The sequence below is a fragment of the Lepidochelys olivacea genome (assembly GCF_965140295.1).
Source record: "Lepidochelys olivacea isolate rLepOli2 genome assembly, chromosome: 9".
Taxonomy (NCBI): Eukaryota; Metazoa; Chordata; order Testudines; family Cheloniidae; genus Lepidochelys; species Lepidochelys olivacea.
Window position 1 is genome coordinate 72,958,086 of NC_140419.1, and position 26,538 is coordinate 72,984,623.

Consider the following 26,538-nt stretch of genomic DNA (forward strand, 5'->3'; position numbering starts at 1 on the left):
TATGAGTATCATGCTCTTAATGTCAATGGAATTATCAATCAGAAATAAAGACTGGTGGAGTCTCCTCCTTTATTTCCTTTTTCCTCTTCTTGAGCAATTGAAAACATTCCCTTAAAGGAATATACAAAATTCCAATTAAGGATTTCTAATACCATCTTATTAAAACTAATCTGTTAATTAGTGAGACCTGCTCATGGGGTCATGAAATTGTTCAGTGTAAAAATTCTTTTGAGAGGCTTAGCCAATTGGAAGAGTATGCCCGTCTTCAGTTGAACATCCTTTTGCATATGGTACATGGAGAGACATTGAAGGCAGTTATGTGGCTAAAACACACTGCATCGCTCTGAAAGCATACCCTGTTATGTATGACACAAGCACAGCAACACTGGAGACTCAGGTGAACAGTCTATTTGCGGAAGCAAGCTTTGCAAACCTATAAGAAAAGTTAGATACTAATTCATAAAAAAGGAAGCTTGAAAATCGTGGTGTCAAATTTACCAAATGTGTAGGTTTGTCATTCAGTACTATAGATTTCCCAGAAACCTCCAGAATAATTCTGACCACACACTTCTTCTAATACTTACTTTAATTTTGTTTTTATTCTCAGTTTATAACATTTCAGCCATGCATTTTTCTTTACTTATCTATATTTGCACATAATTTTTAGCAAAAATGTCATATCTCGGTAAGGGAACGTAATATTAAGAACTTTTTCACAGCTCTTGGGGCGGAAGGGCCAGATCATGGCCTTTCATGTGTGCCAGAGCAAGGGGAACTAGAGTATATAAGTAGGGCCCTACCAAATTCACGGCTGTGAAAAATGCATCGGGGACCGTGAAATCTGGTCTCCCACATGGAATATGGTCTTTTGTGTACTTTTACCCTGACCAGCATTTCTCAAACTGGAGTTCCGACCCAAAAGGAGGCTGTGGGGGGGGGATGGAGGGGGAGAGAATCATGGTATTGTCACCCTTATTTTGGAGCTGGGCAGCTGGAGAACGGCGGCTGCTGGTTGAGGGCCCAGCTCTGAAGGCAGCAGTGCAGAAGTAAGGATGGCAGTACCATATCATGCCATCCTTACTGCTGTTGGCACCAGTGCTGCCTTCAGAGCTGGACTCCCAGCCAGCAGCTGCTGCTCTCCGGCCACCCAACTTTGCAGGCAGCACCGCTACCAGCAGCAGCACAGAAGTAAAGGTGGCAATACTGCAACCCCCCTACAATTACCTTGTGACTTCCCCTGCCACCCACAACTCCTTTTCGGGTCAGGACCCCTGCAGCTACAACACTGTGAAATTTCAGATTTAAATAGCTGAAATAACTAAATTTACGGTTTTTAAAATCCTATGACCAAGAAATTGACCAAAATGGACCATGAATTTGGTAGGGCCCTACGTCTAACATATCCTTTATGCCAATGATCCCTACCATTGCTCTGAAATCAGGAAGGGAAGCTAGCTCTGCACAGACCCTATTTCCCACCTCCCAATGCAGCTCCCTTCCACACTTGCAGAATGAAACATTTTGTTTTCTTGTTCTGAAATGACTTCAATTTTGTGAATATGAAATGTTTTGAACCAAAATGATTTTTTTCCCCTGAATACTCCTTTGCAGAGAATTTCTAAATTTGGGGAGTGAGTTTGTTTCGAATTAAGCCACATTTTGAAATCTTAAAATCCTTTGTAAAAAGGAACTTCCATCTTCTGCACAGCTCTATATTTTTTTTCTCCAATATAATAGTTAGACCTTTGGTATAGTTTAGAGTTTCCTTTTTCTCTTAGAAATAATGAAAGCATTGTGTTCAGCATCTTAAGCCCTCAGTTTTATCTATGCTGTTTTCCAAACCTCTTCCTCTGTCTTGCATGACTGTAACATATAGCTTGCCTAACATCCAGTAACCACTTTTAAAATCAGTTTTCAGCTCTTGATGAAGATCAGAGGCAAACTATTTCTTGTCCAGCCACATTTTTTAGCGTTCTTTATTACATTAGTGAGTATGTCAAATAGTGTTGAAAGGTTTCCTTTACAACACTAGAAGTTCAGTGAGACCATGGGATAAAATAAAACAGCTAATGGCTTCATTTAAAAATAAAGATTGCTGCCGGATGAGATCAGCAATAGTAGTTCTAAACTTTGCCTGAAGCATCAAGAAATTGTCTTACAAGTCTGACTCTTTACTCTTGGCAGGGAACTAGTCTCCCGATGGGGCATATTGAACACAGTAGTTGCTCACCTGTTCTACTAAATATACCATGGTCTGTCCATGTTCTAGTTAAGGCTGGAAAATGAGTGCCTTGTCATTTTTATTCTTTTCACATTCTGCACTGAGACAGTTACTAAGTAGCCTGCTCAAATAACTAAAGTAATGACATTTTACAGCCACAATACTGTCTTAATTCCTGGGTGCTGTATACAATTAACTCATTAATTTTTTCTTTTTATTTATTCTCAAACATTATTAACTAGTCTAGAAGTTTAAGCTGAATACTCAGAGTTGTATTCTCAGTAAGGACAGGATTTTTTTAGCCTGAATATGCTCAGTTTAAAAAACAAAAATTGTATGTTCTCTTTTCAAAGAAATGATCAACTCTCATCCTTTTTGATAGGAACTGATCTTTTGCTCCTGAGAAATTAAAATGCCATTATGTGTCACTGAATGTCTGTTGCAAAACTTAGATGGGCATGAGTGTGTAGTGTGAAAGCTTCCCCAAAAGGGTCCTTTATTAATAAGAAATGTGACAGACTGTGCCACTGGCAAATGTCACATTAACTAAGACAAAATGATATTACTCTGAACTGGCAATTAGGACCAGAGAACTCTCATTGATTCATTTTCCATTGTTTTAATAGTCTACACTCTCCCAACCTGTCAGGATATTGCAACAATCAAACGGATAATTCTTTCATGATGTTCCTACCTGAAAAATGTCAGCTGAGGCTTTTTTCTGATAATATCAGACATTTATTTAAAAAAGAAACAGAATTGTAGCGTTTGTCTATCATACTCACCTCCAGTGTGCCCCCTTGTGTCAGGGTGTGATGTTGCAGGGACTTTTGTCTCTGGTGCCCCCGCAGGTCATCTTTCTTTGTGCACCACTCAGCCCTCTAGTTGAGAAGTTGCTAAACGAACCCCCTTCTGGGGCAACAGATGTCACAGTACAGTCAAAAGTCCCGAAGAGAATCAACCTTTCTTCTGGGTCTGGTGCTTAACCCCTTTCCAGGGGTTCCATTGCCTCTCTCCATCTCTAGAATGAAGCTTCCTAGAATTTCCAGCCTCCAACAGCCTCTGGCACTTCAGCCTTTCATAGGATCTTGTCTGCTCCCTGTTACTTCTCTGATCAGAAGGAACTTTCCTGCCTTTTTGGGGCATCCGTGTCCACTACGTTATCACCTGATGCCTTCCAGTCCCACACCCTGTGATTGAGATGTAACTAATTAAGTAATCTATTGTTTCCCGTTAATAATTATTAATCTCTTTCTAGCCTGTGATTGTTTTTATCCCATCACACCACCTTCTCCTCCTCCTTACTGTGCTGGTCCAAATTCCTGTTCTAGTTCTTCTTTTAGTTCATGCACCCACATAACCCATAGGTCTTTTTCCTGCAGACTCTCTTGATAGTATTCCTCCGGCTGTTCTTTGTCTTGTATGACCTTTCGTATGGCCTGATCAGCAGTCACCAATCTGTGTACCCTGAGCTTTCTGCTCATCCTTTTCTGGTATCTCCCCAAGTTGAGAATCCAGTTCTGTGCTAGTACAGCCTCCTCTGTCCTTTGGGATCCAGCAGGCAAGACTCATTAAAACTGTTCTAAAATTATTCACTCAGATACTTTATCCAATGAGTTCCTTTCAGGACACAACCACCATGTCATCAAGTCAATTGGCATTGTCCTTTGAGCAAGGCTCTCCTCGCAAGTGATCTAAGATAGCCTCCTTCACATATAACATAGTCTGTCTGTGGCTTCTGCCTTCAGACTGAACTCTCCTCCCTTTAATGGGACCAAGGTGTCCATGAAGTTACCGAATGCATCCCATCCCACACTCTGCAGCTGACATGCATATTATTAGGTACATCTATTGCACCTGTGCTATAATTAACTTTCCCTTTCCATCCTGTGATGGGTTTCACCCCATCATGAGCACCCACAAGAGAGATACCCTCACTGTAATAACACATGAAGGGTCTACTGGCTTACTGTATAGACAGCTGTCTATCGGAGAGAGTGAGGGATAGGATTTGTAATAATGTTTCTCTGTGTGGATGGCATACATAGCTGACATTTAAATGAGTTTTCAGTCTTCAACAAGAAATCTACTACACATTTCTTATAAGATACTTCAGTCTATCCTCTCAGTGTTTCCTCAAGTGGAATCTCAGACACTTCAAAATCTTTCAGAATGAATGACCAGATATAACTGAAAATTGTAAGTGGAAACTACAGAAAATACATTGCCTCCATGGAGAAAGGAGTCCTACTGAATATATACTTCACCATACTATACACCATTACTAAGACTTTCAAAACCACCTTATAATTTAGAGGGGAAAATTCTACTCATATTAATGGGAGTTGTACATCTATATCTCCAAGGCTGAGGTTTTTCAAAAGCTCCTTACTTGGACAGTGCTCACATTTACCCATAGGTAACACATCGTGATATCATAGACACCACAGTTCAATCTCTGCTGAAAAATGGAAATAGCTGTGGTATCTTACATACCACAGTTAATTCTAATTCTCACATACTGTACAATAACCTGGATGAACATAGTGTTAAACAATACGCATGTGGTAGTGTGTTTCCTGGAATAATACATCTCTGCTTTTATAGATACTGTATGCTTCCACAGATCCGGATACATAATCACATCTATCAGGCATCAATTCCATATCAATGTTTTCATAAAAAATATAGCGAACAGATATTTAATATCCAGCTTATATATAGGTTTGATGTGGGAATTTGCCTACAAAATGTTACCTGGAATTTATTTGGTGTTTCAATTTTTTTGTTTTCTATAGGGATCACTCTTCAGTAGTCTATTTTGTTAATTTTAATCTATCTTCCAATTAGTGTGTAATCTAAGCAGCCTTTGCACTTTCCCTTCTCTAGTCACCCCTCTAGTGTATAGTATGTATGTATATTTTTCCCCTTAAAAACTTGATTTCTATAATGTAAGTAGCCTCCATTTATCAGACTTTCACTTCTGCATTTTATCTCTGTCCATAGTTGACATTAGAACTAAATTTCTGTTAAAATCTGTTCATGCCCTTCCCTGCTAATTTTGCCAAGTTGAAATAAGACTGTCTAAAATGTTCCATATAGGATCTGATGCCAGAATAGATCTTTATTCTTAAAGTACAAGGAAACTTTTACCATGTATTTTAGAGATGCTAACCTTTTTAAAAATCAGGTATTATTTTCTCAGCTTTTTGGAAAGTTCCCTTGTGTTTTTGGCTTATAGTGTCTCAAAAACAGCTTGGCCTAAAAATACCCAGCATTTTATTGTATTTGTCTGCTTGAAGACAGGTGCCTCCATGTACTTTGAAAGAGTTTGCTTATTTAATAAACTAGGGTTCCTGAGGTTAAGAAATGCCAATTTTCAGCTGTTTGTAAATATATCTATATAGGTTTGGAAGTATATTTATCTATATGACACAAAGCTGTCTCTTGAGCCCATTCCAGAAAGAGGGAATGGAAAAGAAATTCTGTATGTGTGTCCAAATGTTCCCTTGGGACTTCCTTTGATATCTCTGGCATCAATGCCATCTCTCTCTCAGGGCTTGCCTGACTCAAGGAATTGTGGTCTTTCTGAGGCCCAAGGCTGAAGGTTTGTACTGTCTTTTGTAGACACAGACCTTTACAGCTAGAAGACAGATGAGTCCTTAGGAAAAGATGAAAACTTCAAACATCCTGGCCAGATCTTCAGGTTTGAATCAATTTTTTTTGCAGGGAATTTTCATCTAGATTCCATAAGAGTTACATTGCCAAATGGAAGTGGTTTCAAAAGCCTGTTTATGGTAAAGGTCTTGACCTGGTTTCCTGTCCTTTTCCATTTATCATAGAGTTCTTACTGTCTCTGGTTTGGTCAAAGTGACCCTTAGAACTTCTCCCCTCTTTTTTAGAGTCCAGCTACAAATAGGGCTTCTGAATCTAGAGAGGAGTGGAGGGATGGTTAGAAGCAGCATGGTACTTACACTTTCTGTGTTTTGAATACTGGGATTGAAGTAATTGTGTATACCTCCTGATTGCTACCTACTACAGTATAGTGATTCCATGGCTATGTGACTGCACACTTAAAGAGTATGGCAGCAAGGCACTTCTATGGAGGCATTACACTCCTAGAACAAGAGCTACTGTTGATAACACCTTTTGTATGGATTCAGGCACGGATGAGAAACTTGGAGTGTATGGCTGTGGTAATCTGCCATAGCTTTAACAGTGTAGTAAGATGTAGTAAGCAGATCCAGAAGACTGAGTGAGACTGATATTTCAGAAGGCCTGAGCACTGGCAGTTCCCTGTGACTCTGGTTCAAATCGTGGCTTCCTAACATCTCTGGGGAAAAGTGAGGCCCTGTGTGGTTTAAGATGATTGCTTTTGTCGGTACCTGAACAACGAGAGCATTAAAGAGCAGAAAACGTATGTGTCAATTTATGACAGCAACAACTTCTATTGGTAACGTAGTAAAGGCTTTGTCTTTGTATTTGTTATGAACTGTAGTGCATCTATTATTTAACATCTACTCTTGCAATGACAATATGAATTAGTGTGTGTGGTTTGTGTATGGAGTTGTATGCCATAGAAATAACTTTTTTTTTTTTTTTTTTTTTGTGGAGGGGCGTTGATGGTGGAAATTGAGATATAGGAGCTAAAGTAAGATTGCTTGGATGTATTAAAACTTCTTTTAAGGTATTTCCCCCACCGCCTTGCAGTTAAGTTTTATATTTTCAAGTTTAATAGGCTTTTTAAAAATATAAAACAAAGCAGAATCTTTTCTTAATATTTATGTGGAAAGAGCACTGGCTTGAATAGCTGCATTATTTCATAAGAGACTTATATTTGTAAAAAAATTGATAGTCTCAGTATAAAACTTTTACAAGAGACACTAAAAGGAGAAGAGTCCAGAGAGAGATTTGTTTTCGCTGTGTGCACATACTAACATATGCTGTATATTTCTATATAGGTTTTTTAAAGCAAGAAGCAGACTCTAGTACTTTTACAGATTCTTGAAATGACTCATTGGCTGAAATGTTAGGACACAGAATTTTGTCAGATTATGATAGAATGTTTATATACAAAAGGGTAAATGTTGTGAATATATTGTTTTGAGAGAGAGGTCCTTAATAACTTCTCTAATTGAATTTGATCATATCTTTTTCTTTTTCACTTCATAGTCAAAATGTATAGTTTTTTTAAAATTTGAAGCTCAGGTAGTTTCAGAACAGTCAGTGGACACTTCTCTGATGCAATACAGTTCTTGTTGGCAGTGTTTTCATTCACATACTTTCTCAGCAAATTTATACTTTGACTTAATTTTTAGGAAACGTTGACTGTTTTTTCATAACAGTTCCAAATATCCAGTATTATCTCAACAAAGCATGTTCTGACCTTAGATCTTTCATTCCTCTTACAATTGATTGACCAAGTTAACCTGCATACACCTAATTTTATCTGATCTGATTGCATTTGAGAACTTCAGTGATTTGTTTATATACACTGCTCCCTATTTGATTTTGTTTTGTGATGAATTTATATAATAAACACTGCCTGGTAGGATGCTACTTGAAATGAAATTTCAGGCTAAGAAATTTAAGAATGCATCTTCTTTTGTATAGACATATTTAAGGAATCACAGATGTCCTATATGCCAGATATCACAATTTGAACAGATAACTGCTAAAAATACACGAACTGTCAACTGTGTCTTACTGCCAGAAACTGTCTCTAAGTAAATTAGTCTTGCATTTTTGTTACAGTGTAAAGATCCTCAATTTTCCCGGTAGAGTGAAAGCAAATCCACAAAATACAACAAATAAATTGCCATGTTAAAATATACACTCGATTGGATCTAATTTTGTGTGGAATTGTACATAATGTTGGTATCTGCTTATTAAAAATCAGCAAAAATAAAATAAGCATATTACCTGTCACCCTCAATCAAATGACTTGTATAAATATCTTAGCCCTCAATATCAACATTTTAAAATAACTCATACCCTGTGCTTCCTGCATTAAGATCTCATAGCTGTAAGTAATGTTTTATTACCTGAGCTTGCAGAGAGTATTTATTCTCTCTCTCTAGCAAATTAGCTGTGAAGGTAATATGATTTGAAATGAACCTTTTCAAAGCCAGGCCAAGTAGGTCCCTTTCCACATGGTTCAAGGTTAATTATATTTATCAAGAAGGAAGTAAAAAGGGGCAGTGAAGATGCTAACAGACTGGTGGCAACAACATAATGGGTGCGTCTCCAACATTTTACATTTCTCAAAGTTGCAGTTATTGATAAAATCAGAATGAGGGCTGTGTTTTATGATGGATTGTTTTTCATTGTTTTTATGCATAGGAAATTAGGGCAACAAATTAGCATGTTTTTTGGAGCTGCTAAAAGCAGTAACAAAGGAAACAGTGACAGATCTTATTCATTAGGAACTAGATCTCAAAAATGAAAAATGTGAAGCATAAAAGATACAAAAAATACATAGCAAGGCTCATGTTCATTTTGAACACTTTTTTGTTTATAAATATTCTTTGTCAGTCACATCTGTATTTTACAGTGCAAGTTCAAGGAATATAGTAGGCAACTCTAGTTAAAAACAAAGACATTATTTAGGAATAATTTGGATAGGAGTATAGTGCAGACATCTAAAACGCCTACCTCTCAGTGGGTTCATCTGTATTGTCGTCTGTGATCATCTGCAACTCCTGTATATTTTTACTTGAATCTTCTTTGACACAATTTTCCTCTGTGCTTGCTTTGGGGATATCCTCATTTGCTCGCAGCTGTTCTATGAGGTTTTGTTGATGCCAGGTTTGAATAGATCGGTGGTGCACAGGGGTTGGACCTGGCACTGGTGCCAGTATATTGTGGCGAACTGGACTGTTGTTTTTCTTTAGCCCATTTCTGTCCCGAGAGTGGCTCTTCAACCTATTCTGAACCGGTGTCCCTCTATGCTCATATCCTTCCTGAAGGCAGCCTCCAGTGCCTGTGGAACCTTGAGAGGGGTGACTGAACCACCTCCAGCGTAGCCTTAGGATCTGTTTCACATCAAACTCTTTCTTTCCAGAAACTGACATTTTTGCAGGAAAAAAGAACAAAAGCCTATTCTTTTAGAAAGGAAATGGATTCTTTGTTATCTCTTGTGTTTCAGCGCCTCTTCTTAAGAAAAGACGACAAAGGAACAAATACCAGTAGCCCTCTTTTTTTCTGACAATATACTGCTAGCACTTCAAGCCGATGCTAAGCTGCTGTTAACTGTATAGGTGGGAATCCATACTGACAGGATGGTGAGGTCAGACCTTAAACAAGTAAATCAGCTTAGCACAGGAAAGCAGCTACCATAACACTACCCAGCTGCTAAGCTTACATACAGCACAGCACTCTCAGATATAACCTAGCCTCACATGATCCTGAGGGATCTTAGGCAGCAACTTAAGATGCAGAGAAGCACATACAAATAAAGTGGTAAGACCTTGTTTCCCATGAGGATTTGCATGTAGTCTGCTAATAAACAATACTGCATTTCACTACAAAATGATGAATGGTGAACTAATTATGTGGATTTTGCTAATGATTCACTCTGAAAGTATCCTGCAGCTCACATTTTCCTTAACAGGTCTACTACATTTGTTGCAGTAGACCTCACTTTACTATGTGAAATATCTATAAATAGTCTTAAGCGTTGAAGTGCTTACCTAAAAGAAAGTGAACATTCTTATTTAAAATACATTGTGCAGTAGTGTATGAAATATTGTCTTAACGAGGGATAGCATTTCTGGTGTATCATTATGACTAAGTGTGGGGACGAGAAAAGGAAGAGCTTACAAAAATTGGAGGAGAAACCCTCCCTAAATGATCATATCTGTGAAAAACACAATGCTTCCTGGCTAAGTGCCTGTGTAAACGCCCTCTTGCCCTCGTACACACTCTGTCAAAGGGTGGGATTTTTTTAAACCATTCTTTTGATAGTGTGCATCAAAACATGTTTTGAACAAAATTAATTACATTTTAGAGATTCGTTATTAGATAAGCATTAAATGTTCAGAGCTGTGTGAAGTGTATATAAATATTAGATAGTAATATACATAACTTTGACACACAGAAACTGGTAGTATTAGAAAAAGACACTCACTTTGTCTTACTTGGAGATATATCATGTGTAGTTGTCTGTGTACCATTCTTTAAGTACCATTTTAAATAACTGCTAGTAATAGTCAAACCTCAAAAGACTGCGGTTCAGTTTGGATAGGCCCTGAGAGGTGTGGGTACTGATCCAAACTTAATGCAGCACTTCCCCCATCCCCAATTTTTTTTTTTTTGCTCTCTCTCCTCCAACTTACCTATATTGTTTTCCATTTTCCTAACATTTCTCTTTTCTTGATCTCCAAAATTCCACTGTTCAACAACACTCAGATTCTGAAATCCACTTTCCCTTTCCCATCCTTAGAGTCAGGAATAGTTCAAATCCAAGGATTATGGAGGGAGGACAAAGCAAAATGAATGAAGGATAGGACTGAAGAACAATCAGACTTTATTTATGTTTGGTCATGAGGTTTCATTCCTACTCCCAGTACCCATGCCAAATCTAGATAGTATCATGGGTTGAAGCAGTGTGAAATTTACTGGGGACAGAGGGAAGAAAAAGTTTGAGGGAAGGGGGAGAAGTGAAATAATGAAGGAGAAGCACAAGAATGATTCACGTATATGAGGGAGGGGAAAGTAGTTATTTGCAGGTGTGGTGCTTTGGGGAATCTATCTGTCAACCTGTGAATTCTGGTTGGTATTGCAGAATTGTTAAGAAATGGCTTTATCATGGAATGCCTCTCTGTCTGTGTCATAAATATAAAGGGAAGGGTAAACCCCTTTGAAATCCCTCCTGGCCAGGGGAAAGCTCCTCTCACCTGTAAAGGGTTAAGAAGCTAAAGGTAACCTCGCTGGCACCTGACCAAAATGACCAATGAGGAGACAAGATACTTTCAAAAGCTGGGAGGAGGGAGAGAAACAAAGGGTCTGTGGGTCTGTCTATATGCTGGTTTCTGCCAGGGATAGACCAGGAATGGAGTCTTAGAACTTTTAGTAAGTAATCTAGCTAGGTATGTGTTAGATTATGATTTCTTTAAATGGCTGAGAAAAGAATTGTGCTGAATAGAATAACTATTTCTGTCTGTGTATCTTTTTTGTAACTTAAGGTTTTGCCTAGAGGGGTTCTCTATGTTTTGAATCTAATTACCCTGTAAGATATCTACCATCCTGATTTTACAGGGGGGATTTCTTTATTTCTATTTACTTCTATTTTTATTAAAAGTCTTCTTGTAAGAAAACTGAATGCTTTTTCATTGTTCTCAGATCCAAGGGTTTGGGTCTGTGGTCACCTATGCAAATTGGTGAGGATTTTTATCCAACATTTCCCAGGAAAGGGGGGGTGCAAGTGTTGGGAGGATTGTTCATTGTTCTTAAGATCCAAGGGTCTGGGTCTGTAGTCACCTAGGCAAATTGGTGAGGCTTTTTACCAAACCTTGTCCAGGAAGTGGGGTGCAAGGTTTTGGGAAGTATTTTGGGGGGAAAGACGCATCCAAACAGCTCTTCCCCAGTAACCAGTATTAGTTTGGTGGTGGTAGCAGCCAGTCCAAGGACAACGGGTGGAATATTTTGTATCTTGGGGAAGTTTTGACCTAAGCTGGTAAAGATAAGCTTAGGAGGTTTTTCATGCAGGTCCCCACATCTGTACCCTAGAGTTCAGAGTGGGGGAGGAACCTTGACAGTCTGTATGTCTACCATTGCTGGCAAGGGTGTATTACATCCTTTCCAGATCAGGGACAATGGTATGTTGTTAAGTCTCAAAGACCACCTACTCAAATGGAAACACCTGAATTACAATGGACTGACTAGACCTGGGGACTTCCCCAAACTTGTCTGCAGGGAGCACAGAAGTGCCAAATTCCCAAACCAGACTGAGACAAAGAGGACAAAGTTGGAGTTTTAAAAGGACTCTGAGTGGGGACTGAGAGCCACACAGGAAGTTTTGTGCAGGAGAGGAGAAGGGGTGGACTGGCCAGGTCAGAGAAGATAAGCTGAGGAAAGAAAGTTCCTTGTTGTTCAAGTGATTACATATTTCCATTAGACTAGATGTGTGTGCCTTTTGTACTTCAGTGCTGAAGAGTTTTCTTAAGCAGTACCTCTAGGAGTGATGACACCTGTGCCTTGTTGCCCCCCTGATCCAAACTGAAGGTATAAAAGGACAGGTCCATTCTGCCTACTCTTCAGTTCCTGCTTACCATCCCTGGTCAGCGATGGTCACTGACCAGGGATGGTCATATACTGTCAATTGTTCCTCTGTGAATGTGCAGTTAATGTTTTGCCTTGTTAGTGGTACTCGTTAGGGGGTTCTCAAACCCTCTTTTCTTTCTTTTCCTTCTTTTTTTCTTTCTTTACCTATTTCCTCCCACTGTTTATAAATTGGGTAACTCAAGGCTCTGCCTGGTATGCAGGGAGCCTGTGCCTACATCCCCTGGCTTCAAACCTTGCTCTAGAGAGGCTTGTGAGGAATGGTCTCACTCCCTGAAGTTCTTGAGTGAGGATCATGACAGGGACAGGTGTCTGATTTGCCAAGGCTTCAAGACAAGAAACAAGAAGGTGAGAGAAGAACCACTCAGATACATTGTTATAGAGGCCTCCCTTCACCTTGGCATTGTCTTGTTACCACCTCAGCCAATTACAGGGAGTTCCTCTCTGCCCAGAAGTGTTCCCCTGGCCTAACCAGAACAAAGAGCTCGGAGGAGATCCCCTTCACCGAGGCATTCTTCAAAGAGACATAATTGCTTAAAGCCCTCTCAGCCTCTAAAGCCAAAGAAAGGGACAGCTTCCATGTTGTCGAAATCTTTGGTGTGGGAATCCTCAGCTGCAGAGGCTAGCTATTTCAGTATCAAAGGAAGAGCATGCCCTTTAGCTTGGCGCTCTCCAGTACTGCTCCCTACTGGCTCAATCAAGCTATTGACTTTCTGATTCCTAAGTTGGTACCATCAAGGCTGGCTGTTTCCTCGGAGCCAGCACTGGAGCTGTTCCCATTGATCACAACAGGGCGACCATCCCAGAGGCCTATGCAGCAGCAAAAGATCTCCTGAGCCTCTCAGTACCCCCAGTGCTGATTAATCAGATCAACATTTTCTTCTCGGGGCTGTTGCATATGATGCATATGTTGCCTTCCATGTCAATGTCCATTATGACACCAGTCGCTTCAGGTCCAGTATCAAATTCATCTATCATGATGTCAGCTCCAATACCAACAGAAACTGCTCTGCCTCAGCATGCAGTACTGATAGCCAGGAAGTCCCTTATGTTGCCACTGGTACTGCAGTCCAGTCATAGATCTTGGTCCTGATCTCTGATGATGCCACCCAGTATCATACCTCCCTGGCCTGTGGCGTACTCATACTCCACCTCAGAGTCTGAAATGGGTTTCTCAGCCTCCAACTACAGGGAATCCAGGGCATCTTCTAGAGATGGTGACTGCTCTTGTAGGAGCCATCAAGACAAGAGCAGATAGAGAGATTGGAGGGTCTGGTCTAGACATAGCTGGCCTCAAGTACTATACCAGCTCCATCACTGGCCCTCCATTGCACTGCAGAAACCAACCCCCAAGAAGGGAAGTCTTGCCATCTGATACCAATAGACGGTTGGAAGTTGGTACCAGGCACCTGCTACACTACAGAAATATATCCCCTTGGAGCAAAGTGTCCCGGTGTAATAGTGATAGGCTGCTTTACCCTTCTTGTGCAGCACCCAGGATTGGGCCTGCCTATTGTTGGTTTCAGACAGGCCTTCTATGTCTGGAGTTTTCAACCAGCCCCAGGAGGGTTCTAACCTGCCTCCTGTGGGAGCAGGTTGTCACATTTCCTAAATGTGTGGCAGTCCATCACCGCCAACAAGTGGGTGCTAAGCACAGTGGAATCAGGATATATCCTCCTATTCTCGTATTCCCCTCCTTACTCCCCACCTTCCCACTCCCTTTTCAGGGACCCATCTCACAAATCAGTTCTGAGGGCAGGCATGTTCTTTAGGAGTCATAGAATGAGGGCCTTCTCAGTGTCTGGACAAGGGGTTCTAGTCCCTATACTTCCTAATACACAAAGCAAAAGGAGTCTTAGGCCCATTCTGGACCTTCAGAACCTAACAAATACATCAAGAAGTTATAATTCTCCATGATCTTCACTACAACTATTATCCCTTCATTAGATCCTGGAGACAGGTGTGCTGCCTTGACTTGAAGGATGTATATTTCCAAGTGCTATTCACCCTGGCCACAGAAAATGTTTAAGGTTCATAGTAGGAGGAGATGACTTACAGTTTACAGTTCCATGCTTTAGCCTATCATCTATACTGAAGGGTTTCAACAAATGCATGGCAGTGATGGAAGTATACCTCTATGGATCTGATGTCCAGGTATACCCCTACCTGGACAACTGGCTGCTGTGGGACTGCTCTTGTCAGTGAGAGGAGGAAAGTATCCATCAAATACTCCTCCTGTTTTGATGCATAGGCCTGGAAGTGAACAATGACAAATCAATGCTAGTACCCCTCCAGAGAACAGAATTTATCAAAGCAGTCCTTGATTTAACTGGAGTCAGGATGAGACATACTCACACCTAGTATAATTGGCATATGCATCACATCTTGAAGAACAACAGTTATAAAAATTGAGTAACCATTCTTTTCAGAATACAAGCCATACACTGCAACAGAAAGACCCTGACCCCAGCCTAAAGAATGCTCTGGAGTGGTGTGGATATTCCTGTAGGGTTTCTTATTTTTGTGTATATCTGTTTCTAATGCAATTAAGACAACAGTAATGGTTTTAGAATCCTGTGAAAAGTCTGTCTCTGTTATGCTCTTCTCATGTCCTTCGAGGAGCTAAACTATGGGCCCAGAACATCCACATGGCTGGAGGTCTCAGAAAGTGTGATTAAACTATAGAGGGAAACTGAGAGGTTGCCACTGGTTCCCAGCAGTGTGCAGTAGACCACGTGATTCCAAATCTGAGGATGGGGGTACTAAATAAATGATCTATACCCCAAGAGTGTGCTTAGAGTCCCCAGAATATGGCTCTGTTCAGGCTCCAGAATCCCTGGGTGTTTAGTCAAGGTCACATTAAAAGTACTGGCAGTCCTTGGTTAAGATGAGCACTCATCCATCCCATTCTGGACTGTCTAATCTGAGCTGTGATCTGTGCCATGTATTTTGTTTATCCACATTGTAACTATAGACTTTTCTTTTCTCTTGTCAGCCATAGTGTATACTTACAGCAAATTTTACCTGGTAGTGCTGTTAGGCGTAGTCTTCCAAGCTATTTTTCTTTGCATGGTAGCAGACGTTCAGTCTTGTGAAGACATGCTGTGCAATGGGTGTCAGTTTTGTTTTGTAAGGGGAGCCACAGGAGAGTTTACTCTCTTGAGTTAGTTTCTGATCAGATTCACAGAACTCCATGGCCACCTAGCATTCTGAGACTCTTGAAAGAAGGGAGTGCATGCTGTTTGTGACCACCTTTGTTCCAGGACTGGTGTATGGGTGTAAACTTAGTGTACACTTACAATATACTCAGTCATTCCTGGTTTGGGGAATATCATGAGTAACAATATGAAAGGTACTGGCGACCCTAATTTTATTTTATTTTTATATGTTTATTTTGCATTGTTACTGTTTTTAATAGGTTTTATTTAATGTTTACTAACCCTTGTATCAGAAAAAAAAACTATCATAAACTCTGAATTTCAACCTTAATATCTGTACTGTGACATTTTCCGATTACTTTCAAAGAAGCAACAGAGAACACATGAATATATGTCTTTCAACAATCTAACTACCAGTTTAGTAGAGATATTCTTTACATATTAAGAGGTTAATAGACTAATTTATGGTGGAATGTTAAGATGGACAAGGACCATGGTATCTCACTGTATCCTCTTAATCAGGTCACTGAGCTACAACAGCAGCTCTGTCATTTCTGCTTAGTAGCAATTCTGCTATATTTAACCCATATTTCTTCAATCTTTTCACAAAGCTTCAGCATTTCTATTAGTATTTCCTTTATGCCTGATCATAAGCCATCTGCAATAGTAATTCAATATATTTGAAGTGATCATAGCAGATTAAAAAGTACAGTAGTTGAATGTTGCTTAAGCATGCACTGCATGTATTCTAGTTTGTGAATTACAAACTACAGATTATTTTCTGCTAACTCAAGCACATTTCCAGACAGAGGTAAAGAGTGCCATGCTGGTATTAAAAAGTTAATAGTGGACACTTTCTGAACAGTCTTTCTTACCTAAAATGCCATCTGGAGGTGTGGAGCACACCTCAGGGCATAAATGGAATATTCATCACACAAATATTGTACACTATATTTTATTTGTGTTTATAGCTTCATATCATCATTCAAAATCTCAAGTCAAATCTCAAAGCATTTTACTAGTATGGTAAAAGTGAACTGATGTTCCTGGCCTTTTAGCATGGAACATCACCTCCATTTTACAGCAGTGTGCCACACACTTGCTTCTAATTAATTAGACCTAAATTTTGATATTTGTGTTCTAAAATGAAGGGTATAGGAATTCTGACGTGAGAAGATGGGTTACAAAAATTTAAGTTGGGATTTTCAAAGGAGCCAATGGAAGTTAAGCACTGAGGGCAAGATCCAAAAAGGTATTTAGGCACCTAGTTGCCTCTTTGCATCCACTGTTTAGGCACCACTGACTATCTCAAACTCACCATTCGCCTGCTGCCTAATCTTGTAGGCACCTAGGTTTCTGCCCATAGCTATGTGCAAATCTGCCTAAGCACGGTCACTGTCCCACTGTCCCACAGCTAAAAGTTGCTCTGAGCAGGCACTTGAAACTAGGTCTCATGAAAGTTTTTAGAGGGCTGGGCCCGCAAGCCCATTCCTCAAATCTACACTCTGGGGAAAACTGACTATTGGTTACAGCCAGAATACCATGATACAAGCCTTTCAGCACATCTGGTTCAAGCCAGAAACAGAAATTGGAAGATTGGGGGAAAAAGGATCAGAATTTTTCAGAACCTTATAGTTTAATTGGACTTAATTCTATACATGAAAAGGGACAGAGATAGTCTTTTTTGTTTCTCCAAATCAGTCTATACAACCCCAGCTTTAAGTGTACTGTAATAATAAGAGTTATGTAAAGATTTTTAGCAGGACTATGCAGAGATTGTAACACCATATCAGTTTTCTACCACTGCTCCAGGAAACTGCAAATATAAATGCCTTCATGTTAATAAATTGTAAGCTCTTTAGGCTGTGGACTGTCTTTTTTTTCTGAGTTTGTACAGTGCTGTTACAGGGTGACTTGCCGTTAAAGCGAAGATAGCCAGCCCCACTTGAACCACATTTAATTCACCTTCCAGCCTCTTGACATCACTGCATAACTGATCCCTTTCTTGCAGGCCTGCTGCCAGGCTGCTCCAACACAGCCAACTCCTTCTAACATTTATTGGTTACTGCGACCAGGCTGTATACTGATCCCCTTTATCTCAGTACTTGTGCCTACAGTTTTAACACACTCTCATTAGATATTGCAGTGTTTTGGTCACTCTTTCTTGCAGCCAGTTCCCTCTATTGTTTGGTGTCCTTTGCCCAAGCCTGCAACCGTTCTACTTTCCCTATGAACTCTTATGCTTTCTGGCTTTAAACTTCCAGGTTAACGACTCAAGAGAACTTGAGACAAGTTCTAGAACAAAGGAATATGGATAATACTTTCAGTTGCTTCGAAAGGCTTTCTTATTCAAAATTTGACCCATCTGTAAGATCAAATTCAAAAAACCCAAGCCATTAATTAGTATTTTAAAAATGTTGATAGCTCTTTAAACTATTGTACAGTATAGTATAGTATTCTACAAAACTATTGTAGAAAAGTAAGAGTAAAGCAGATGTTGTGAAGAGCCACATAGTTATTTATTATCCCCCAAATTCCTGTTTATCCATCAATATTAGGGTTGTATCTTTAAGAGATACAGTTGCAGCTTTCAAGAAATCCCATTACTGCCTGTCTGCACTTTTAAGTTGATATTTGACTTTGCGGGATACCTTGTTACCTGAATCTGTTGACAAGTAATTGGAAATTGGAGTTAGCAAGGCTGTGTGAATGAATGGTAGTGAATAAAATATGACTGAACTGAAACAGTTTCAGAAATTTGTAAAGGTCTGTTAATTTTTTTAAACTTGTTTATAGTTTTGCATATGTCTTTACTTCCTGATTCATCTAGGACAGGAAGCAGGAATATAAAATACTCTCTCCTTCTTGCATTATGGCTATTTTTCACAGTATTTCTAACTGTCTAAAAACAAGAAGCACTGGAAATCTCAGAGAAGGACTTTTCTCATGAGATTTCCACCCCAGTTACTAGACGAAAGAGTTTTTGTATAAGCTCTTCGGATACTTATGTTAACTGAATCACTCCTCTAAGCTTTTGCTAATTAACTGTCACTAGATAACATGTTGACAACTTCTAATAAAATTGTTTTGAAGACTAAAAGGTACATTATTTTTACAATATAATTGTCTTCTGTTTCCAGAAACTGCAATTTTGCAGGATTAAAAGGAAGGATCAGGCAGATGCAACTCACAAGGAAAGTACATGTTCCCTTTAACTGCAGGAGCAAACTAATAAGGGAACTACATAATTTGCAACCAGGCATAAATAATGATAAATTGGATATGTTTTTGAAAACTGAACCCGTTAATTAAATTTGGTTTTAAATAGGGGTAATTATTTCTTCTTCCTTCCCTATGCAGCTTTCCAGTAAACTAGCTGGAACTGTGCAGCTTGTTATAGTACCAGTGATTGAGCCACCAAAAATGTTAGAATTTTTAAGAAACAGGTACTGTAATTTATTTTCCAAGGGTAAAATCTGTTCATGTTCTCTCCGCTTGTGTACACTGACAATCGTCTCACCTAAGAAGTCTGCAGCAGATAAATCACTACTTCAGCAATTTAAATATGATGGATATGAAAGTGAAGATGAAAAAAATTGGCTCTGTCAAAAGTAGTGAAGAAATACTTGTTTGAATATTTTCTATAAAATGTAATCACTTAGTTGCTCTCATTTGTAAGATTTGTTACCCTCTTGATCTATTTGTCTCTCATTCAGCTCTACTTGATCTATTTTAGCTTTGTACACTTTGTACGTTCAGCATTTGAAAATCTGAATTCAGAAACCAAAGATGGTCATAACGTTTGACTCCAGCAGCTTAATTGCAGGGAGAATCAGGGACATCATAGATCAAGAAGTGCACCTTTGTCTACTGTTTGTAAAATATGCATGCAAATCAAGATGACTGTGCAATGAAAGCCAAACAATAAGTTCTAAAAAAAAAAAAGTCTCTAAAATAAATATATTTATTCATGTAGCAAAAAAATCATTTATGCATATAGCAAAAACCTGTGCTTTGTGCTTTACAGTCAGGTATGAAGATATGTTTGCTGCTCATAAAAGGTTTCCAATTCAAGCCTCATGTCTTAATCCTGACATTAAACTTGAGCAGAGCTCTGCAATCGAGATAACTATACTGATTCTCAAAGGGTTAGTTCTTCCCCTCCAGCCCACCCCCACCAATCCCCAGTGGTGCCACAAAGCTACTTACAGCTGCCCAGTCTGTGGGGGGAATCTTATGTAATCATAAACTGTATCATAAAACATATGCACAAGGGGACTGAGACCTTATTTTTGGACCTTTCTAACTCTATGGTTCTTTTTTTCATAAACATAATGTTTGTTTAACATAGTTGTCTTTTCTTTTAAAAAATAGGAAATTAAATTTAAAAACACACTGATAAAACAGAAATTCCATCATATGGATCCATGAAGATTTGATGCTTGGGTCATCGCAAAGTTTGGACCTTTAAATCCATAGTGTAGACTTTTACTGTTTGAACTGAGTAACTGGTAACAGTAAGCTGTTATTCTCTATGTGAACCAACCACTAGAGCGGGGGACGAGACACACACTTTGCTCTGGATTTCCCAGCTATCTGCTGACAGCAGAGGAATGTAGAGGTTCAGGGTTCCTGGCTTCAATTCCATGTCCTGGGGGGGTAGTGTTCTCTAGTGGTTATAGACTCTCCTGCCTCTGTGTCTCCAATTTGTCTCTGTCTCCTTTTGCTCCTATCCACCCCACCCTAGCTCCTGCCTTGTCCCTCTCTCTTCATTTTCCCCGTTCCCAAACGCTTGGCTCCTGTTCCCATTCCTCTTATCTTCTATATACCCCCATTCCAGTTCCTGCCCCTCTCCCCTTCTGGTCCCGTCGACCCCCACATTCCCTGGCTCTCTCAGGCTTCTCCTCACCCTCTGTCTTTTTGCTGCTATCCCCCATCTCCACTCATCATCTCTTTGCATTCTACTCAGGCCACCTTCTGCAGCTTAGCTGCCTGAGGTCCAACGGCAGGAATATTGAAAGCATTGGAGAGACAGTATCTCTGCTCTCTGTTCACATGTGCCATGCCATAGCAGCCTCTGGCAGCATAATGAAACAATTTCAGAGAAAGTTCTTCTCAGCTCCTGCAGCCCTGGGCTGGAGCATGCCTAGTACAGACAGTCTCTTCAGAGAACTTAGCTGCAAGTTCTAACAGGTCTTTACTGAACATGTGCAAACTGCAGTTTTTTTCTGAGGCTTGTAACTTAGCCAAAATTTGTTGAATTTTCATGATGAAGGCAACAGGCATGTCCCTGACACCGTGGTGCCACCCCTTGCCAAATTTCAAGTCCCCTCTCCAAAATATGGAGGTACATATATTTCTCTTCTCTTTACTCTTGGAAATGAATTTATTTATTTATTCCAAGATGGACAGTGTAGTAGTGTTCAAGTATATAATAATTATTTGAGCTTTCTAATCCAAGCTCTGCGTATGACTTGCTGTTTATCACTGAACAAGTTACTTTGAATTTTCTGTAACAATTGCTGTGTTGATTTCTTTTTTTTTTTACATTGCTTTAAAAATGTGTGAATCTCCATATAAGTGAAAAATATGATGACTATTTTATTAACAGTGCTTGAGTTTAGTGGTAGGTAATTAGGGCCATAAGAAAAAGAAGCAAATGGAACAGGAATTGTATTCTGCATGTTCTGAGATGTGGTATGTTTAGCTATAACTGCACCAGAGATGCTGTTCTACTCTTTGTCATTATTAAAATCTAAGTATCTTTTTTTTCTTACTACCATTTTAGCTAGGAACCTCGAGCCAAACTTTCAAAAGTCATTGGAAATGTAACACCCAGCAGCTCACATTAGAATTATGTCCTTTTCTGAGTGGGGGGGGGGGGAACTAATATAATAAGCCCTATAGAAATGACTATACATAAAATAAATTGGTAACATTCTGCGAATGCAAAAGGCCCTGGAACTAAAATATGATTATAGGTTTGCAATAACTTGTGGAAAGATATTTTCTTTTCTTCCTGCCCCACAGCTGTATGGCATATCTATTTCATTCTAACTTTGGCAAAGCTCTAAAATATGTATGTATACTACAGCTTTATAAATAATGGAGTAGTGAATCCATTTTGAATAACTTAGTACTCACCTGAGCCTTCTCCCCCCTCCACAAAATGATTTTTAGGTTTGGGAGTAGTTTGGTTAAGTTTTACTACCACTTCCTCCTCCTGCTATTTTAATGGTTGGATCAAGCAGATCCGTTACTGCTAATACTGCTTTGTGGCTTTCTCTGTTGTGATATCTCAGGCTATGTGTACACTACAGAGCCTATGCTGGCATAGCCATAGTGTGGGCACAGCATAGACCAGCAGAAGCAGTTTTCCAGCTGATCTAGGAACACCATCTCCCCAGAAGCCCTCTCCTTTCAGCATAGCTGCATCTACATTGGCATAGCTATGTTGGTCAGGGATGTTGGGGTATTTTTTTTAATAATACCCCTATAATATAATAGTTATGCCAGTATACATTTTAAGTGCAGACTAATTCTGATGGGAGCATCCACCCACCCAGGACTGGAAGGAGTGGAGGTGGCCAGGTAGGCCCATTAACTCCACAGGATGCACCTGGAAAGAGAACCAGAGAGCAGGGAATTAATTGCAAGCAGGTTCAGCTGGGCAGGAACAGGCTGGGCCTTTAAAGCCAAGAAGCTAGCAATAGATAGGGGTTGCTGCTGGGATATGGCAGACACTCCCTGGGAAGAGGGTGGAGGGTTTGGATCTGGTACACCCAGAGCAAGGAGGGGAACCAGAAGTTGAAGGAAGAAGTCCAGGGAAGGAGCAGTGAGGGCTTAGAGAGGAAAACCCAGAACTGCTGGGTACAGGGTCTTGGATTGGAACCTGCAGTATTGGGCAGGCCTGGGTTCCCCTACCAGCCACTGAAGAACTGGCACCTGAGGCAGCGAATAGAAAGACTGCCTGGGTCACTGTGGGAGTGGCGGAGAATTGAAGGACTGTACCCCAGAAGCGGGGAACACCGAGGGCTAGTCTTCACTACCAGAGAGATCGATTCTTCTGCAATCGATGCAGCGGGTGTCGATTTAGCGGGTCCAGCTCCCTGAGAAAAGTTAGGGAAGTCAACCGGAGAGCGTCTCCAGGTGAGACAATGCAGTAAAGACACTAAGTTGACCTAAGCTATGTTGATTTCAGATACGTTTTTCCTGTAGCTGGAGTAGCATAACTTAGGTTGACTTACTCGGTAGTGAAGACAAGCCCTCAGTGACCTAGCTGGAGGGCTGAGTCATGAAGAGGATGCTACAATTCCTGGGATGAGCAAGAAGATGCAGATTAGAGTGAGAGATTGGATGATAGTGTACAACCATGGAAAGGGGCATCGACCTTGAGTAGCTAATTCCCAGAGTGACCAGGAGAAGGTGCCAGACAAGTGGTGAGTGGAGCACCCTGTGACACTAAGCCTCAGAGTGCAATTGAGCAGCATTAAATTTTGTGCTAACTGAATTTTCATGGTACTCTGGGGACTTAATAAAGAGGAAATCCTGGTGAGACCAAATTTCACATTTGGCCTCAGCATTGCTAAGCACCACTACCTGCTGCTTGGGAGGCACACGTGGGTCTGGTTATGGGTGTCTTCAGAACCCCCCATCCCAAAGGGTCCTGACAGATGCTGGAAAAGACACTTCAGCCTGATCTAAAAGGTATCCATTAACCATATTGTTGAGAAAGCAAGCGTAGAGATTTGTCCCTGAAGATTCTTCATCTATTTAGGAGATTATGTTGGGTTTGGACATGGTGGAAGATAGGAAAAATAGGGAGGCTTCAGGTGGGTTGAATAAGCAAATTGAATCTTTGAGAGAAATCTGTTATTCATATTATAAGAGCAGAAAAGAGTTTTAAGAAGATTATAACTGGAATTGTTTAGTATTGCTCTTGAATTAGAAGATGTAGAGCAGGGTTTTTAATATAAACTTCCTCACAACAAAAGGGAAGTGAGTGACTCTTCCTGTTCCCAAGCCATGTTTTAAGCACTTTTCCAAAAGAAATGTTTGTACAGTTTCTGGAAATAGGTAATTAGCATTTTTTTAAATAAAGAAATCTTTCCTGTCCATTTGTAACAAAAATATTTTCAAGAAGCATTGTTTAATTCATTTTGGAACATGAATTTTCTCCGTCAGTTATTGATTGATATTTTCAAGAACAACAATGAGCACCTCTGTATACGGGTAGGGGTTGCTATTAGCAGTTGAAATACTTATGAAAAGATTCAAATTGCAACCGCACATGAATTTAAAACATATGACAGGACTAGAAGGTCTAAATCATGATGTACAGTTTATTTTGCAAACTTAATAAAAAAATCTGCTGTTTTCCATGCATATGTAAGCACAGTGACACATTTCTTCTGATATTTAGGGATGTAAAATGAGAATCTGGCAGCCAGTCTGGAAAAATAAGAAAGATTTCCAGAAAGCTGCAGGTTAATCAATTTAAAACTGCTGTCATATCATTACATGTTTTATATTGCCTTTCTCAATGTTGCTGATTATCAAAATATTTTAGAATAAACAGGAGCTTTTCCCTTTTTAAGGAACCTGTCTTTCTTTTCACGTCTTATTCGTCAAGTGATGCCAAAACTCAGGGTCTGTATTATCATTATTGACCCTGTGGTGCTGAATTTTGATATCAGAAACAATGGTCATGGTCTCAGTGAGTCAGGTAGGCAGAAGGAAGAGACTGGGAATGGAGGGGATAGTTTGATTTATAAACAAATATCTTGTTAAGAAACATAAGGAAAAAAGATAACCACATCACGTGTTAATACAGTGTAGTGGAGGCGAAGTAAATATGTCGTCTTAGGTTTCATGACTTTGCCTAAATGACAGTGGTTAAAGGTATAGTTAAATGGTGGAAAGGTATAGTTAAGTAATGATTGCTTATGATACCAATTGTAGTTCTGATTCAGTATCCTATTTTAAACTTCATTTTTCAGCTTTACATTTTTCTGCCCACATTTGTTTAAACCATGATAATAGGCTAATGCAAGTAATCTTTCCTGATTTCAGGTGTACAAATGTCACAGCTACAAAAATAAGGTTATCTAGATTTATTGTGGGTAATGCCAGACATCACTTGATTAAACCTGTTCACTTTCATCTTCTTAATACCTAATGTGATTTTCTTGATATTTCAAAGTGCTCCATTCCAGAAAAATATATACAAAGCCTTTTGTTATGAATGACGTTTCATTGCTTATTGATATAGAAGATCAAGTGTCATAATACAGCATTCAAAAAGTGGAAGGGGAAAAAAGACTTTACTAAGTTGCTACCAGAGGATTTGCTAAAAAGCAACAATAAATGTTAGATATGCCATTAAACAGTCACTGCAATTAAATTCACATATAGGAAGGAGACATGCCATTACTCACCTAAATTATACAGTAGACGTAACCTTGTTAAGTCTCCCCAACCTTTACCACCAAAACTATCACCCACAAATTACCTGTATAACTGCATATTGTAATAATGTTTCAAAAGATCCCTGGGAAAATAACTTTACTGGCACTAAATATATGCTGGTTCCAATTACATAGATGGAGCTGCAATATTCTAATATGCCCAGGGCTGATGCAGCAGGATGGAAGTCGCTTAGCAACACAATAGTTGCATGCAAGGAACTACTGCATTAAGTCCCTTGTAGCATCCATATTTCTGGTCCACATAACAATGTTAAATCAGTTACTTAAACTGACAAGTACTTTAAGTCCACAAAACAGTGTTCATCGTTTGGATTTCACACTCATGGGCCTATTGCCACTTCAGAAAGGGTGGTTAAATTCCAGTAGCTGTTCATAGTGACAAAGATTTTGGTCTCCAGAGCCAAGATTTTCCAAAATGACCTATGATTTTGGGTATCTAATCTGAGACATCTTGGAGACTGGTTTGCTACTGAGAGAAGAAGTTCAGCACTTTCTAATAATCATTAAGTTGTTTTGAGTTGGGTACCTAAAATTACTGGTCATGCTTGAAAATCCTTCTTCTCCATGCTTTTTTTCCCCTTAAAATTTCACACTTTTGCTACAACATTGCAAACTCCAACAGTGGTAGTGATCATGGAAGTGTGAGTGTAGACAGGCAGCCAGATTCAGAATCCACTGACTTAATTCACAGGTAAGCCAGGGAGCTGCAATACATTCCTATCTGTTGGAATAGTGACCATTATGTGTGTAGGGGGGAGTGTACATGGGATTCATGTAGGTGATCTCCCTTTCCTCATACTGGCCTAATCTAAGCCAAATGAGAGACCCCCTTGGACACATTCCTTTAGCCTCATACACACATGAGATTTAAGCAAAGAAGACTTGCACAGACCAGCTGCAAGTAGGTGAATCTGGCCCAATATGCAAGTATCCTACTCCTTGTGGTTAAGGAGATTTGCACTATCCTGATAAATAAGTGATCCGTTAAGCTTGATGCTTTGCTACTGTGTATAAAGGAGAGGATAAATGGGTGCATTTTGGCTTCATTATATTTAACAATCTACTGTCTTCTTAAAACTATTTCACTACATACAAGACTTAAATTTCTTCTTATCTCTTTGTTGTTCCTTTTTTTTGCACTGCTAGTTGAGATTTTCAGCCTGAACTTACTGACCCATTCCTGAGAGATTCAATGCCATGATTAGGAGTTGCTGTAGGGGCTCAACAGGTAGTGATCGACAGCTCAATGTCTAGTTGGTAGACAGTATCAAGCAGAGTGCCCCAGGGGTCGGTCCTGGGGCTGGTTTTGTTCAACATCTTCATTAATGATCTGGAGGATAGTATAGATTTCACCCTCAGCAAGTTTGCAGATGACACTAAGCTGTGGGGA

The 26,538-nt window shown here is 39.7% G+C and overlaps 1 protein-coding gene across 2 annotated transcripts in view; it reads right to left on the minus strand.

The window, feature by feature from the left end:
- The window catches only part of KLHL4 (kelch like family member 4), a 76,501-nt gene extending 66,906 nt beyond the window's left edge, over nucleotides 1–9,595 (minus strand). Inside the window, exon 1 of one of the 2 annotated variants that reach the window (XM_084638213.1) lies at nucleotides 8,876–9,589. In XM_084638213.1, the coding sequence (XP_084494339.1) occupies nucleotides 8,876–9,294 (419 nt within the window). In that variant the 5' untranslated portion in view covers nucleotides 9,295–9,589. Of the gene's footprint in view, nucleotides 1–8,875 lie in introns of both variants that reach the window. The other variant, XM_084638214.1, reaches the window with a different exon arrangement.
- Nucleotides 9,596–26,538: the final 16,943 nt, after the last annotated feature.